The sequence below is a fragment of the Miscanthus floridulus genome, chromosome 8 (genome assembly GCF_019320115.1).
Source record: "Miscanthus floridulus cultivar M001 chromosome 8, ASM1932011v1, whole genome shotgun sequence".
In the NCBI taxonomy this organism is placed as follows: domain Eukaryota; kingdom Viridiplantae; phylum Streptophyta; class Magnoliopsida; order Poales; family Poaceae; genus Miscanthus; species Miscanthus floridulus.
In genome coordinates this window covers 25,233,686-25,250,049 of record NC_089587.1, presented here as the reverse complement: position 1 = coordinate 25,250,049, position 16,364 = coordinate 25,233,686, and the positions used below count along the sequence as shown (strand labels likewise).

At 45.0% G+C, this 16,364-nt stretch overlaps 1 protein-coding gene across 1 annotated transcript; it reads right to left on the bottom strand.

The window, feature by feature from the left end:
* Nucleotides 1-12,891: 12,891 nt before the first annotated feature.
* On the bottom strand, nt 12,892-13,787 carry LOC136471378 (uncharacterized). Its single transcript, XM_066469101.1, has 4 exons — nt 13,706-13,787; nt 13,489-13,614; nt 13,318-13,420; nt 12,892-13,232 (listed from the first exon to the last, which is right to left on the bottom strand). The coding sequence occupies exons 1-4, from the start codon at nt 13,753-13,755 to the stop codon at nt 12,918-12,920; spliced, it is 594 nt and encodes a 197-aa protein (XP_066325198.1). The 5' UTR covers nt 13,756-13,787; the 3' UTR covers nt 12,892-12,917.
* Nucleotides 13,788-16,364: the final 2,577 nt, after the last annotated feature.

Here is a 16,364-nt window from a genome sequence, read left to right as displayed (position 1 = left end):
CCTCTGGTTATCAACCAAGTCACGGACCAGGTTGACCTCGCCAAGAAGGCTAATCCCTGCCTGCGCAACGAAGAACACAAGCAAGAACAAGAAAGAACGCAACCAAATTGCAGATGAAAGATTAATCTCACGAGTTGGGGTCTCACAAACCGAAGAACGGCGAAACTGTTTCTTGACAGAATAATCTAAGCAAAACCCAAACCCTAAAGTAGGTGGTGGCTACTGATTATATAGCCTAAGGGACGTCCAAGGATCCCTCTTCACGTCCTAAAGGTGTCCCAACACATTACAAGGCCCAACGGCCCAAAAGAAGGTGTCGCAGCACCCTGACAGATTCTGGACGCTGACTTGTTTCGACGATTCCTGTTGATTCCGAAGAGCTTTTGATGTGAAACCACTTGGATTGGCTTCCTTATCAAATTATCTTTCCATCCATATGTGGATCATCGAAAACGGAGTTCGGATGCGTCCTGGGCGTCCATTTTATTGCAGACTGGTCCTGATGGCCGAGGTAGACTCGAACTTGGATTGGACTGGGCCTCTGGCTTGGCTTGGACGTCCTTGCTGGCCTCCTAAGGTGGTGGCCAAGGAGGAGGATGTCCAAGGCCATCTCTTAGGTGTTCTCCATCTTCTTGGGGCGTGCTCCAACTTGGGCCGGGGTCCCAAGGATGTCTAACAAGCCCATGACGACAGTGTAGCTCCCGCCAGAAATAGCGACAGAATATATTAGTAATTTGGAGGCCTTGCTGACGTGATATTGAGATGGGACCAGATCTATTTGAAAGCTTATCAAACAAGCTTTCCATCAAGTGCTCATTGACCTCGATCGCACTCCGGATGGATGAGTTATGGCCTTCCCAATGAGGCACTGTCGGGCTGCCGACGAACCAAAAGTTCAACTTTGATGAACTTCCATTATGAAACACATTTGAACCTACAATCAAATAGTGACATGTACATGTGGAACCAAGTGAATTATAACCAAAGCCACTATGCAAATGTAGGAACGAGCACACCTTATAATCATTGTTCGTATCCGAAGGTGCCATGTCCTCATCATCCTCCCCTTCTTGACAACAAACCGTCCTCGGTTTGAGCTTAGCTGGTGGACAAGTTGTCGGTAGTAGCCAACATTGCTCCCCTTCTTGAAATTTAACATGTTTCTTTATAACAAAACTAGGGGAACTCGACATGACAAGATTATAGCAATTGCAATCCTTTGGTTGATCATACTTTTGCACAATATAAGGAGATTTCAGATTTGAACAAATATAGACACGATGCACCATATATTCTCCTTTACAATTATATTTTCCAATAAAATGATATGTATGTCTAGAGAACCATGGCAAATCAGCATATGCATAAAGTTTCTCCTCTAAAGAACTAAGATTACACGGAACATCAAATTCAATGTAACCCAAAGTATTTAAAGAAGACAACAATTTCAGCTCATCAACTTCACTAGCATTATGAATAACAAGTCTATTTTTAGCACAAGTGCTCATTTTCAGCACACATATAGCGTGATCATTCTTCAATGATTGCATGGGTATAACATAAATATCATCATGCAAGTCATCTTCGTCACAAGAAACATCACGCAAATCATCTTGTGACAAAGGTAAATCAAGCGAAGGCTCCACTAAAATTTGCTCTATCATAGCATGATTGGTGGAAAAATTCAGCACATCAAGAGAACTCTCACCTTTCATGAGTTTAGCATCGTGGGCTTTACCTTTGCTCTCATGATCAGTAGGAGTATTACTTGATTGTTCTGAATTGTCATATGAGACTGTGAGCATCTTATTTTCTATCACGTCATCCTCGCTCTTTTGTATATTGTCCTGCAAAAGGTTAGGCATAGCAGGAGGAATAACAAGAGATTGATCTAGTTGATGCACCTCATCATTTGAATTAATTACAAGAGATGGGTTAACAAAGGTTTCTCGCATAAGATCTTTCATATCATTCCAAGTTTGAGGTTTATCAGAAGGATCTAAAGACTCCCACCAAGATAAAGCAGAATGTCGTAAAACACTAGCTGCATTTTTTACCTTCCTCCTTGGACACATAAAGCGAGTAGCAAATATGTCATCGATGGCAGTTTCCCACTCCATGTACTCATCAGCACCTATACCATCATAAGTCGGTGGATACGAACAACCTGTCATTGTAAACACAAAAACAAGGAACAAACGGTGAAAGTTATCCCTACCAAATGACTACGTGGTTACAGTGGTGTCACTTTTCACAACAAGTGGAAGCGTCTTACCAAGCTCTTACAAAGTTCTTACCAATGCAAGCAGTGGGCGGTACAACCGGCGGCTGGTTCGTGATACCTATGAGGTAGTGGTACCGAGATTGCAAGGACCTTTTTTCTATACTGATCTGAAGTATATATGTGGAGCTTGGGAGGCACGAAAAAAAAAACAAATATATATATGTGGCACACAAGTCAGTGACAGACAGCAATATTGAATAAATGTCCAGAGCACTTGTCCTAGTTGCTGGCCTATACGTGTTCCTATCACCAGTTGTGATAAACAAGAGAGGAAACAAGGATAAAAGGAAACAAGTATTAAAGGTAGCAACGGATATGAACAAGGCAAAAGGTACCACAAACAATAGAGCTATTGAGTGTTCCTTATGTGCTCCTTTTCGATATCTTCTATTCTCTTTTACTATTTTTTTCTTTTATTTTTTTGTCCAATTTTTTTTTCTTGCTTTTGCTCTTTTGATATTTTTTTCTCAGCAAGGAGCACACAAGAATAAATCACAAAAAATTTGAGCTCAATTGAATAAAAGATGTGGCCTATAGAAAATTAGGACTGTGCTCTAAAAAGCATACCAAAACTTGTAGGCTCAGAAACTCAATTTTCCTAATCGAATTTCACAAATCTAATTTTTGCGAACCCAGCTATGCTGGGATGAAATAGATCTAAAATTTTCTGGCGTTCTCCGTAGATATAAAATTTGTCTCGTTTCGAGTTCGGATGCAAAAGTTATGACTGTTTTAAGGAAGCTGCTCGAATCAGGGATTTAGTGGACACAAGATGCAAACCGATGGTGATACGGAATAGTGGCGGATGAAGGGATCAACACAAACTAGAAAAGAACACAATCTAAACCAGCAACAAGACTTTGACCTAGGACACAAACTCAACAAAGCGGACTCTGAAACTGAATCATGCAAAGGCTATGGCGCGGATGGTTATAGGACAGGAAATAAAGTATGGCACTGGACTATAGGACGAATGTGACTCTCAAACTAGGGAATAAAAGTGAACCTGACGGTATACCTTAGCTCTGATTACCACTTAATGAAGACGGGGATCCCGATCTTCCGTCAGGTGATGATAACTATCGTTGTGGCGGAGAATGACACACCGATCCGGCTTCAGATCAAAAGATCGAACCCTGCAATCTTAGCACCACAGCTCCTCTGGTTATCAACCGAGTCTCGGACCAGGTTGACCTCGCCAAGAAGGCTAATCCCTGCCTGCGCAACGAAGAACACAAGCAAGAACAAGAAAGATCGCAACCAAATTGCAGATGTATGATTAATCTCACGAGTTGGGGTCTCACAAACCGAAGAACGGCGAAACTGTTTCTTGACAGAATAATCTAAGCAAAACCCAAACCCTAAAGTAGGTGGTGGCTACTGATTATATAGCCTAAGGGACGTCCAAGGATCCCTCTTCACGTCCTAAAGGTGTCCCAACACATTACAAGGCCCAACGGCCCAAAAGAAGGTGTCGCAGCACCCTGACAGATTCTGGATGCTGATTTGTTTCGACGATTCCCGTTGATTCCGAAGAGCTTTTGATATGAAACCACTTGGATTGGCTTCCTTATCAAATTATCTTTCCATCCATATGTGGATCATCGAAAACGGAGTTCGGATGCGTCCTGGGCGTCCATTTTATTGCAGACTGGTCCTGATGGCCGAGGTAGACTCGAACTTGGATTGGACTGGGCCTCTGGCTTGGCTTGGACGTCCTTGCTGGCCTCCTAAGGTGGTGGCCAAGGAGGAGGACGTCCAAGGCCATCTCTTAGGTGTTCTCCATCTTCTTGGGGCGTGCTCCAACTTGGGCCGGGGTCCCAAGGATGTCTAACAAGCCCATGACGACAGTGTAGCTCCCGCCAGAAATAGCGACAGAACATATTAGTAATTTGGAGGCCTTGCTGACGTGATATTGAGATGGGACCAGATCTATTTGAAAGCTTATCAAACAAGCTTTCCATCAAGTGCTCATTGACCTCGATCGCACTCCGGATGGATGAGTTATGGCCTTCCCAATGAGGCACTGTCGGGCTGCCGACGAACCAAAAGTTCAACTTTGATGAACTTCCATTATGAAACACATTTGAACCTACAATCAAATAGTGACATGTACATGTGGAACCAAGTGAATTATAACCAAAGCCACTATGCAAATGTAGGAACGAGCACACCTTATAATCATTGTTCGTATCCGAAGGTGCCATGTCCTCATCACCGAGTGCGGCCATGGCGGTGGCAACGGTCAGCTTGCCATGTGCTGCCGCATGGCAGAGGGGATAAGATCGACGCGGCTTGGTGGGGTTTGCGATGTTGTCATCCTTATCTCGTCGACCATTGTGCGGAGCAGCAGTGGCGCGGCAGCGAGCTCGAGGTGGTGTAGCATGACGCTATGTCAGCGTCATCGTCGGGTAGACGACGATGCTGACATGCAGGTCACGTCATCAACGAGCGCGAGAGGGAAAGGGAGAAGGGCTACGGACGCGCTGATGTGGGGCTAGGCGGTTGGGCTAGCCTAGGCGTGAGGGAGAGGGGAAGTGAGCGCGCGCAGGTTGGGCTGGTGCCGGCCCAAGTGGGGGAGGAAGCAGGCCATGGCACGGGCCAGAGAGGAGAGGACAAAGAGAATTGAGCCCGTATCCCTTTTTCTATTTAGGAATTGTTTTTCTATTTCCTAGAAATAAACTAGGGTTTATTTGAAATGGTTTTGATTTGAATTTCAAGGAATTTGAAAGATGGGTGGTTGTAATTCAAGGAAGTGATCAAAGTTAGTTTTCAAGGAATAGGTCAAGGAATTTTAGAGGGGTAAAGGTCAAGGGAAGTATTTGGTGCCAAATAAATTCTAGGGCAAACAAACATGCAATCAATCAACAAGCGCTTCAAATATTCCAAACATTTCAAAACTAAATGCACATGATGTATTTTGATGCAAGGCTTTTGGAATAGGTTTTTCAAAAGGGTTCTGTATAAACTAAACTAGTCAAGTTCTAATTTATTGTAAAGTTTTAAAAAGTTCAAATTTTTAGTGGTTTTTGTTATGATGCAAAACACAGGGTGTTACAAATCTAGCCCACTTAGAAGAATCTCGTCCCTAAGATTCAAGTAAACTAGAGGGAGAAACCTAGAAGTAGAATAGTCTAGAGAGAGAGAGAAGAGACTAGATAGAGGGGATCATGATTTTCTATTTGTCTTACTGCACTGTCCTTCCTAGGAGTTCCTCAGTGTGATGCCACCATTGTACCACCCTGTTCGCACAAGATGATACCTCTACATTGAGGAGAATACCACCCTATCTCCTTGTTGGGGAGAATACCATCCTCCTTGGATATGAAATACCACCCTGTTGGGGTACATCCTACCAGGAGGAGTTATATTCTTTGTATGATTATGACGGCTACTAGATCCATTTCTTTTGTACCCCTTTCTTGTTTTGCCTTTTGACTTTTGATTTTTGAGGAGATTTTAGTCCTTCAAGACTCGAGGGCTACCCCACTTAGATGAGTTGATCTTCTGATGTCAGAGTTCACTCTTATCCATCTTTTGTGATGATTTCTCAAGCTTTGAATCTCTCGGGTTTGTGGTGCCAATATCATGCTTCTTTTGAGCAACAATCATAGTGTCCTTGGGATTCCATTTCTCATCCAACAATCCTTGTTTTTCTTCAACGAGCTGCTTCCGCTTTATCTATTGCCTTCCAGAGTATCTTCTTAAGAGTTGTTCCCATCCTTCATTGGCTATGGTCTACTCCACTCAGAAGATTTATCCATAAATCTTCTGTTATCTTAGCCCTATTTTGGGTGGGTTATTTCTCTATCCTGTGATTACCTTCACTTAGCATCTTAGAGTATGATTCCTTAGTTATTCACACTCCTATCTATTTAGTTGTTATAGCAAGAGAGCGGCTTAATAGTTTGGTGGGTGGTATATGAACATTACAGAACCACGAGCCAAACACACAACTTTTGAGTTCAACTGGAGGATTACAATGATGGGGATGAATGGCAAGGAGGATGTATGTCTAGGCTATGAGTGTACTTCTCCCTCGGGAGCAACTAATCTACTTCGTCAGATGGCATGGCTTCATTTCATGGCTCCTATGATCCTTCTACTGAGTTGTGATGTGGATCTACTTCTTCTCCTGGCGGTGGCTGAGTGAGTGGGAGGAGAGGCTCGATCTCTGACGCTTCCATGGGTGGGGGTGCTGGCAGTATTACAAGTTGCATCCTCCTTCATTCTAGAGGGTAGATGGGAATCATGGGCTCCTGCCCATCCATGGCAAACATTCTTCGCTTGGGTTTGGTGAAGAGGTAGGCATCCTTCAACTACTAGGTGTGGTGGTCTTCGGCTTCCTTAAGGGCTTCGGTAATGGCACTCTCATGGCTTTCTACGACGGCTGCTTGAGTTTGTGCTTCGGCAAGTTGTACGTGGAGCTTCCTGGCGAAGACCTCAGCTTCTTCTGCTTGGCTGATGCACTTCCTTAACTCTGAGGCCTGTTTGTCGTGTTGCTCATCATGGGTAAGTAGGTATGTGGCCATGAACATCATGGTGTGGTTGTCTTCTTGTCCTTGTAGGGCTTCCATGCGGGCAATCCAAACTGGTCGGTTCTTCTCTAGAGGTGGAAGAATCTCATGGGCATACGAGCAATGAGCTCTTCATAGATCTAGCACAAGTGTCGCAAGGCTTTGCGAGCAACAGCTTGGTAGGTGTCGACAAAATGGAAACCAGTTGCGGTGATGCTCCAGGCTCTAGCTATGTCAAGGAAGTCTTCACTCTTAGCGACATAGATGGTGACTTCACATCGCTCGATGCCATGCTCTTCATACTCATGACCTTCATACTTTGGGTGCTCTTGGATTCCAAGTCTCTGCATGGTGGCATACAAAAGTTTGGGAAAACCTTCTATGTGGAGGCAGTAGTAGTTGCTGATTTAGACTCCGTCTGCCAATCTTGTGGGCGTGGGAGGAATCGGTTGTGGTGGAAAGCTGAGGGGTGCAGCTACTTTTGCGAGGGCTAGAGCTTTTGCTCAAGGAAGGAGAAAGTTTGGCAGTGGAATGGTTTAGGGAGCATGGGGTGGTGAAAAGTGGAAGGGCTCCATCTTTTGTAGAGGTGGGGGGTGAGGCTTGTCTAGGAAACTTGACTGGTCCTTGACTGGGGCTTGAGGTGTGTGGAGGAAGGAAGGGAAGTGGGGATGGGTCCCACTATATAATGTGACACTTTTGAAGTGCTGTGGCCAGGGATGGGGTGTGGTGAACACTAGGGTGGTGTGGCTTGGATGACCGTGCGGTGGGTGGTCTTCATCAGGTTGCAGGCTCATGCAAATCCCAGGGATATGGGGCGACATGGAATGGCTCCTTGATTGCTTCTATATCTTGTAATAGTGGTGTTGATCGTGATATTTCTCCTTTTTCTTCTTTTCCCTGGGATGTTTTGGGTTGAATAAATCCATAATATTCCTGACATCGATTTGGAATTCCTAAGACTTTTATTCCACCCTTCTTATTTCAGCGAATATCTTAGCGCCCTCCGTAAGGTAACGGGCGTAATACAAAGATATATAGAATAATTGATCCCACTAGAGGAGGGGTTAGAAAACAAAGATGGTGATGGTAATCTCTTCTTCATTTAGGCACATCTTGAGAGCTTCAACTTCTTGCTCCTGGCAATATACTTCTTTTCCTTCTTGATATTTTCTCCAGAAATCTTTAGTTGATAGTATTCATTCCTGACTTTTTCTTGAACTACTATAATGGATTGACACTTGAATGGGGGCTTATGTAGGCGATTAGTGTTGATGGTGGGGTTTCTTGAGGTGGTTAAAGAGGCAGCCAGGGGGTGTTTTTATAGGCGATGGATGGCGGGGTTAAGGGGGTGGATGCTCACCATATTGGTGGCATTGAGTGGCATTGGGGGCTGAGGGAATTGGGTTTCTGGGGATAGCAGCAACTTTGGGGGTGGATGTGATAGCATGAGCGGTGTCGTGGGGCAATGGTGGTGCGTCGTGGTGCGGCTGAAAGGTCCTAAATGGCTAGAGAGGATGTGAATAGCCTATAAAAATTATGTACACATACACTAGAGCAAGTGGTTAGTAACCTAAATGGTGAAATGCAATTGTGCTCTTGCTCTACACGGGTTGTAAGCCACCTACACCAACAATTCTAGTTCTTTATAGTCTCTAGGTTCATACAAAGGCTATGTCACTACTCTCTAAGCTAGTGAGCTCTCAAAGACTAACTAAAGAGCCTCACTAACCAAACTAACAAGCTCTCAACACTAACTACACTAAAGAGCTTGACTAGACAAGAATGTAAACAAAGTAAATACAAGAGAGTGAGTGAATTAGTTATACCGCTGTGGCAAGAGAGATGAGCTAATCAATGAATACCAAATCAATCACCAGGAGAAGTCCAAGAGACAAGTGACACACAATTTTTCTCCCGAGGTTCACGTGCTTGCCGGCACGCTAGTCCCCATTGTGTTGACCAACACTTGGTGGTTCGGTGGCTAATAGGTATCACACACCTTGCCAACACTTGGCGCCGCAAGAACCTACCCACAAGTGAGGTAACTCAATGACACAAGCAATCCACTAGAGTTATCTTTTGGCTCTCCACCGGGGAAGGTACAAGACCCCTCACAATCACTGGGAGATGGCCATGAATAATCACCAACTCGTGCCAATGCTCCTTCACTGCTCCAAGCCATCTAGGTGGTGGCAACCACCAAGAGTGACAAGAAATCCACAGCCACAATGATCCCTAAGTGCCACTAGATGTAATCACTCAAGCAAATGCGTTAGGAATTACTCCCAATCTCACTATGATGATGAATCAATGATGAAGATAAGTGAGAAGTGTTTGCTTAGTCCCACAAGGATGTACCATAGGTGAAAATGTGCAAGAAGGAGAGCCCAAGGCGAGCAACTTCTATTTATAGAGCCCAAAAGACTCAGAGAGCCATTGGGAGCTCGGGGGCATGACCAGACGCACTAATCGAACGCTGCCCTGCGTCTGGTCAGCTGAGTTTGGTCAGCCCTAGCCATCCACGTGTTGCCCTTTTGAATCCCACACGTCGATCGCCAACGGTCAAAACCAGTCAGAGCACTCAGTTAGAGACTGACCGGAGGCACCAACATAGGACTGGACACACCGCCATTGCATTTGCTGACGCGCGCGCCTGGGCTAGCCACCCAGCGACCTAACGCACCATTAGTATGACCAGACGCTCCACTACGTGGAGTCCAATCACTTCCAGTAAGGGTCCAGAGAGGTTTTTATGTGACCGGACTCGTCCGATCAACGGTGACCGGATGCACCCTAGGGCCTGGTCCTCTCTGTGCTCGCACACGAAGGCTACGCCAGCACTGACCTGACGCACCCCCTACTACGCATCCGGTCCTTCTCTCCTAGTAGGGTCCGGTTGAGGACCCGAGTTAGCGCCTCTCTGCACCACGTGATCGGACTCAACGCATGAGTCTGATCCCTACGTACGGTCGAGCCACAGAGGCTGACCGAGACCGAGACCTAGGGTTTGCCACCGGACGCGTCTGGTCAGGCCAAGACCAGCATCCGGTCAATCACCCTCGCCTCCTTTTCTTTTTCTAACTCATGAACTGCTTCACCTTGCTTCCAAGTTGCTAACCACAAAGTGTAGAACTTGTGTAACCATGTGTTAGTATTTTTAAAGCATTTTATATGGGTTAATTGTTAGCACACTAGGTCCCTCAATGCATATACAAGAATCATGTCACCTAGTGGCACTCGATAACCGCTTATCCAAAGATTACCCCTCTTTATAGTACGACTCACGATCCTAAATGTGATCACACTCTCTATAGTGTCTTGATCACCAAAACAAAAACCTATTTGATACCTTTGCCTTGATCAACACTTGGTTTTTGTTTTTCTCTTTCTTCTTTTCTAAGTTGGAGCTTGATCACCATCATTTCATGTCCATCTTCATCTCCATGGACCTTTTATCATGGACCTCTTATTTGCTCCATCACTTGGATGTACCAACCTAGCTCAATTCATCACTCATGACATAGGTTAGTACTTAGGTTTTATCAATTAGCCAAAACCAAACTAGGGCTTTTAGCGACGTGTAGTGGGCGGCGGTGTAGGATGGGACAACGGCGTGGTGTGGAGAGGACAGTACTGAGAAAAGGAGCACGGGCAACGTCTACATGCGTGGCATCCGTGACTTTTACAGGCGGTCTGCTGTGCACTTTTTGAGTTGCACGGGTGTGGAATAAATTTAGCTATCTTTGTCTTCTCAAAATATTTATGATGATCCCTATATTATTCCCTAATGGTCTACTCTACGTGGAATGGGATGAGAGGGAAGAGCACAAGGTGAGGAAAAGGAAAGTCTAGTCCTATGGAGAAAGCACAAGGTGAGAAAAGAATTTGTCCCTAGGAGAGATGGTAAGCAAGAGAACTTAAGGCAAGAGAAGAGAGACTTCTAAGGGGTAGTTGTAACTAAGGACCGACAAGATGCAATGGTCACTCAAAGAATTAGTTAAGGGCTAGCAATCAAAAGTTGGGCTTCTATTTTTTGCATATAACTACCATAGAGGGGTACTCTAAGACTTAATCTTTACTTTGTCATCACTATTCATAGTTTTGAAGGGGAGGAGAAGAAAGAGAAAAATTGTTTTCAAAATAGAAGGTCAAGGTAAGGTGAGAGTCAAGGGTCATAAGCAAGGATGTTTGAAAATAGGATTTTAAAAAAAATGTTCCTATCTAACGGCCATGCTAAGGGTTAGTCCTACGGTCCAAGTACGGCTTTGATACCACCCTGTCGGGCCCTTAATTTAGGGTACTCTGTGCTTAGTGTATCAATCCCTAGATCAGTAGCTGATAAGCACAGTCGAACACGATTGATATAAAAAAACCATACTTTTATTACTAACAGGGAAAACAAATTACAACGTTTGTTTTTACATAGCTTAGTGTTGACATTTCTTAGCGTTGCTACTAAGAACGAAGTTTAAATCCTAACTCCTAGCAACAGCCCAGAAATGCTTATTGGTATTTATTAATGTGTCACTTGGTTGAAGTACTTAGCCACCTATTATAAACCTATATCTCCTAACTTTACTAGGTTGTCATCCCTAGTGATGATGCCAGAGATATGTGTTGGTACTACATAGTATTACTACTAGAATAATACTAAGCAGATCTTTATTAATTATGTGACTACAGAGAATATATATAAATCTATGAACCAAAAGTATCTACAAGCGCACAGATAATATACCATTGTAGCATTTTACCCGAGAGTATTCCAGGTATCGTTATTTATATTTTTACTACTGGAAAGGTCTAGCATGGACATGTATTGATAACTTATATTATTGAAGGAGAAGTAAACCATAACAAATACTCTACTCACAACCGGGATAAGTCATGAGATAAGGTATGTATATATAATAAGTAATGATAATGATAAGTCACTCATAGCACTCCTTTCTATGCCATTAGTATGGTCAGGTAGAATATTAGAGGAATAATTGCTAAGTCATTCTTAATTACAAGTCAAAGCATACATTTGATTAGTGCAATTACACCTAGTAATTATGGCTAAGATCATCATCATATCTACACAGAAGGGATATTACTAAGGAAGATTGAGGGCAGAGTTCGTTCTACCTTCGTAACCTGACCCTACATGCGTCTATATTTGGAGAGTGGACTATAAATGATTCAACGGAAGTGTCACATCTGCGATCTAATACATGACCTAGAATATAGGGTGTATCTGCAGGTAAACAACATATAAGCACCACGCTTACACAATGTCAACCACCCACCCATGGTACCTTGAGTGAGCGCAATACGAACTTATATATAAACATAATGATAAACTAACTATACTAAGCATATAATCAAAGTAGACGATGAACATCATAATGAAGAACATGAATAAGATGGATACTAATATTGTCATAACAATGGTAGCAATCATATAAAAATAATAGAGATACAAAAGAGAGAGGGGTACAAAGAGTATATCGAACCACGCTCTTGACACGATCGGGAATCCAAGCGAAGTCCTGTTGCCTCCCTCTAGACCTAGCCGAACTAGCTATGCCCTAGAATATGCTGTAGCTCTAAGGATGATTAGGGTTCACTACTACACAAACTTTAATGGAGGCGGGCGTTTTTGATTTTCCGCGGCGGGCAAAGCCGTCCGCCGCGGCCTAGAGGCCACGGTAAATCGTGGCTTAACCGCGGCGGGCGGCTTTGCCCGCCGCGGTTAACCGATTTACCACGGCGGGCGCTGTAACGTGCCCGCCGCGGTAAACATACTTTTACCACGGCGGTCACGTTGAACCGCCCGCCGCGGTAAATTATTTTACCGCGGCGGACACGGTACAGAGCCCGCCGCAGTTATGTACGTTAGCCATGGCGGGCATTATTAATTGCCCGCCTCGGTAAATTATTTCCTGAATTAAAAAAAATACAGCAGCCATATAATTAAATTCAAATTCAAATTCAAATTCAAATCACATCCAGATTTCACAGATTAAACTTAAAAAGTATGCAGGCATTACACATGAGATAATATACATATATATACATTCACTTAGTCGTTCTTGTCATCGTTAATTCATTACATTTACATATTAAAGTCGTTATACATGCCCTAAGGAGTAATCTTGCGGACGCATCATCGTGGGCCATTTCCTCAGCCTCTCGTACTTCGGTAAAATCGCTAGCTGGCTGTTCTCATTGAAGAACGTGCTCCCTTCAAGCACGCATTTGTCTAAGACAAACTTACATATGTCCGCCTTTGTCTGCTTGAAGGAGTGTTGGGTGCTCTGCACGTCTCTCCACCAGTTCAATCCATTCTTGAGCACCCTCCAACTGCTGCTATACTGCTTGCACTCCCTCAGGTACTCACAGACGTAGAAGCCACAGGTTTGTGATCCTACCGGTTGTTTGGCACACTGCATGATCGATACACAAGCATTAGAATACAGGCATTAGAACGCTTATGAACAGAACGCACAATTAAACCTTTCAAATACTTACCGGAAAGTTACGTCTGATTTTGATGCGGTTCTTATGCTTAGCCTTAAAATTCTCTGTTCTTCGATCATAGCATTCAGGATCCTTCACGTACTCCTTGTAAGCGCTATATGAAATGTACTAGTATTAGGCAGGGCATTAGAACGCATATGAGAAGACAGTTCAGTCACTTACACTCTGAGGCAATCTTCAAAGGCCTTGTACCCTTTTAAGTTTGGCATTCTCAACGAATCAAATACGCAGGCCCTGCCATCCTGAGGGTAGATGATAAATGCAACCCAGTGACCCTCGAGGCCTTGGCTGCGCCATTGAAACAAAATACAGGTTACAATGAGAAATAATAATACTAGCTAGCTACCCACTTATCTCTACAGGCATGTCTTCGACTTACCCAAAGTGGTAGGCAGCTACGATACACCCATTTCTCCTGATCTTCTTCATTGCTCCTAGTATGTACCTTGAAATGTTCAACTTCTCATTGTCCATCAGTTTCTTCCTGTGCGCCTCTCTCTGTCGCTTGGTCAAGTCTTTCATGGTTGGATGATTGTCATCTAGGTGGTAACCAATGATGACTCTTTGAGCAATATGCATTGGAGATAGATAGATAACATCAAGTTTTAGTTCCTTAGATATATAGGCCATCAACCTGCAAGGACAAGCCATCGTGGCATATATAAGTAGTCTTGACCGATTCAAAGGCAGGTGATATGTGAAACTCGCAATTCATCACTTACATAGAGAACAAGGTGACTTGGGCGATGTCAAGGTCTTGTTCCCGTAGTAGTCTGTACATGTCGTGGAAGTCCACGGGGAGTTCTACATCGTTGCCGGGCAAGTGGAAGTACTCCGCCACAACCTTGACTAGAAAACCATGTAGGCCAGCTTTTGCCGCTTCCATGTACCAGAGATGAAACCTCCTTGTCTCCCACCTTTCCTCGTCGACGAGCTGGGCCTTGGTTATCATGAACTTCCCATGCTCGTAATGGCTGGGGCAGTCATCCGATTCAGGAAATAGATGAAAAGGTGATCTCGGCCTGGGATAGAAATGTTAGTACCATATTATGGCAAAGAAAAGTTATTAGCAAATTATGCTCGCCGCTACCATACCTTTCGAACTCAAGTGAGTATGTGAGATGCCCTTGGTCGCCTTTAGTCTTTGCCGGCGGTGGAGGACAGTGGCTTGTGCTCGCAATGGCAGCAGGCGGTGTCTTTGCCCTCGGTTCCTCCGTGCCTCCCGGTCCTTTGCTTGTGCCCTTAGACGGACTATCGGGAGGTGGAGGTGGACTTGTTGTTGGAGGAGGAGAACGAGGGTGAGGGCTTGTGCCTCGGGGTGACTTCCTTCCCTTGTCATCCCCGCCATTGCCTTCGTCATCGCCGTCGTCGTGATCCGGATCATCGGGGGGACAAGATCCGACAACGGATGGTTGTGATGCTGGTGTCGCCATCGGCGTAGAAGTTGGCGTCGAGAGAATGATCTCTATGTCGTCCTTGTTCCACAGGACTTCGGAACCAATGGCAGCTCCAAGGATCGTTACCCCTTGTGCAGTTGGATATTCCATTTCAAATTCTTCGTATTGGGTCGCATACCATGTAAGTATCACGGCAGCATAGTTGGCAGGGATCTGGTCTTGGTTGAAATCTTTGATATCTTCTTTGGGGTGCATGTAACCCTCACCCACGGTCAACTTTTTCGCCCTGCCGAACGGGATGTTGAGGTTGACGCGCATGGGTTGCCGGATGTCGTCGACGGGGTGCCTTGGGCGATCCTCGATCATCGGCAGTGGCTGCCCTTGTGTCTGCCCTTGTGGAACTTGTGGCACGGCCACGCCTGCCTGGCGAAGCATCTGTGACCTCATCGACACCATATCTGGGTCATTGCTCGTGAAGGCTTCTTTTATGGACCGACTGATCATTTCGGCCACGCCTTGATTTGGCACATCGGTGCGCACTTTTCGGCCTGTGCACCCCATTCCTGAGGTTTTGCCTTCGTGGTGATGGACAGGCAACCCAATCACCCTCCCATCTCTTATGTACCTCATACACCAGTTCACGGCCTCCTCCGTTGTGTATGCCTCGATCATAGAGCCCTCCGGGTAAGCGCGGTTATGGACGTATCTGTTGAGGGTGGACATGAACCGCTCGTACGTCCACATCTGGTGTAGGTACACGGGGCCTAGTTGATGGATCTGATCGACCATATGCATCATTAGGTGTGGCATAATATCAAAGTAAGATGGTGGAAAGCACATCTCGAGCTGACAAAGGGTCTCCGCGATGAACTCCTTTAGGGCAGGCAGCTCAGCCTTATCAATGACCTTCTGAGTGATGCGATTAAAGAAGTATGACATCCGTGTGATGACCATCTTCACGTACTCTGGACGGATAGCCCTAATCGCAATTGGTAGGAACACCGTTAGCATGACGTGGCAGTCGTGTGAGTTGTAGCCGGTCATTATGAGGTCTTTCATGGAGACCAGGCTCTTGATGTTGGAAGAGAAACCAGTCGGCACCTTGATACCCCTAAGCAACTTAAGAAAAGCCGTCCTCTCGTCTTGCGTTAGGTTGCAGGCCGCACCCAGGATATCGACTTTACCATTCTGAGGCGGTCCCGGGTGAAGGTCCGGCCTGATGCCTAGATTGACAAGATCCGTCCGTGACTTAATACCATCCTTTGTCTTGCCCTTGATGTCCAGCAGGACACCGATCGTGCTTTCGAAGACATTTTTCTCCAGGTGCATGCAGTCGATGGCATGGGGTGTATTTAGTGTTTTCCAATACGACAGGTACTTGAAGAAAATTGACATCTTCTTAAAAGGAACGGCGGCGGGGACTTCCTCCGTCTGGTCCCGCTTTCGCTTCCTTGTCTGCTTGGGCCCCTCTTTAGGCGGCTTCTTCTTCTTTCCAAACTCCACCTGATCCATGTCCTTGACCATCTCATACACCTTTGTTCCCCAACTAGTCTACGTCATTTGATCACGCTGCGGCTCGTCTTGATTGTCAAAGTATTTGTTCATAATACTTCTTCTATACCTATGATTTTTGGTGAGGAA

Coding starts and splice junctions, on each gene's coding strand:
- LOC136471378 (XM_066469101.1), bottom strand. CDS start 13,755: ATGAAGAAGATCAGGAGAAATGGGTGTATCGTAGCTGCCTACCACTTT. Junction 13,421..13,488: donor TTTGAAGATTGCCTCAGAGT/GTAAGTGACTGA, acceptor CATTTCATATAG/CGCTTACAAGGAGTACGTGA. Junction 13,233..13,317: donor AAATCAGACGTAACTTTCCG/GTAAGTATTTGA, acceptor TCGATCATGCAG/TGTGCCAAACAACCGGTAGG.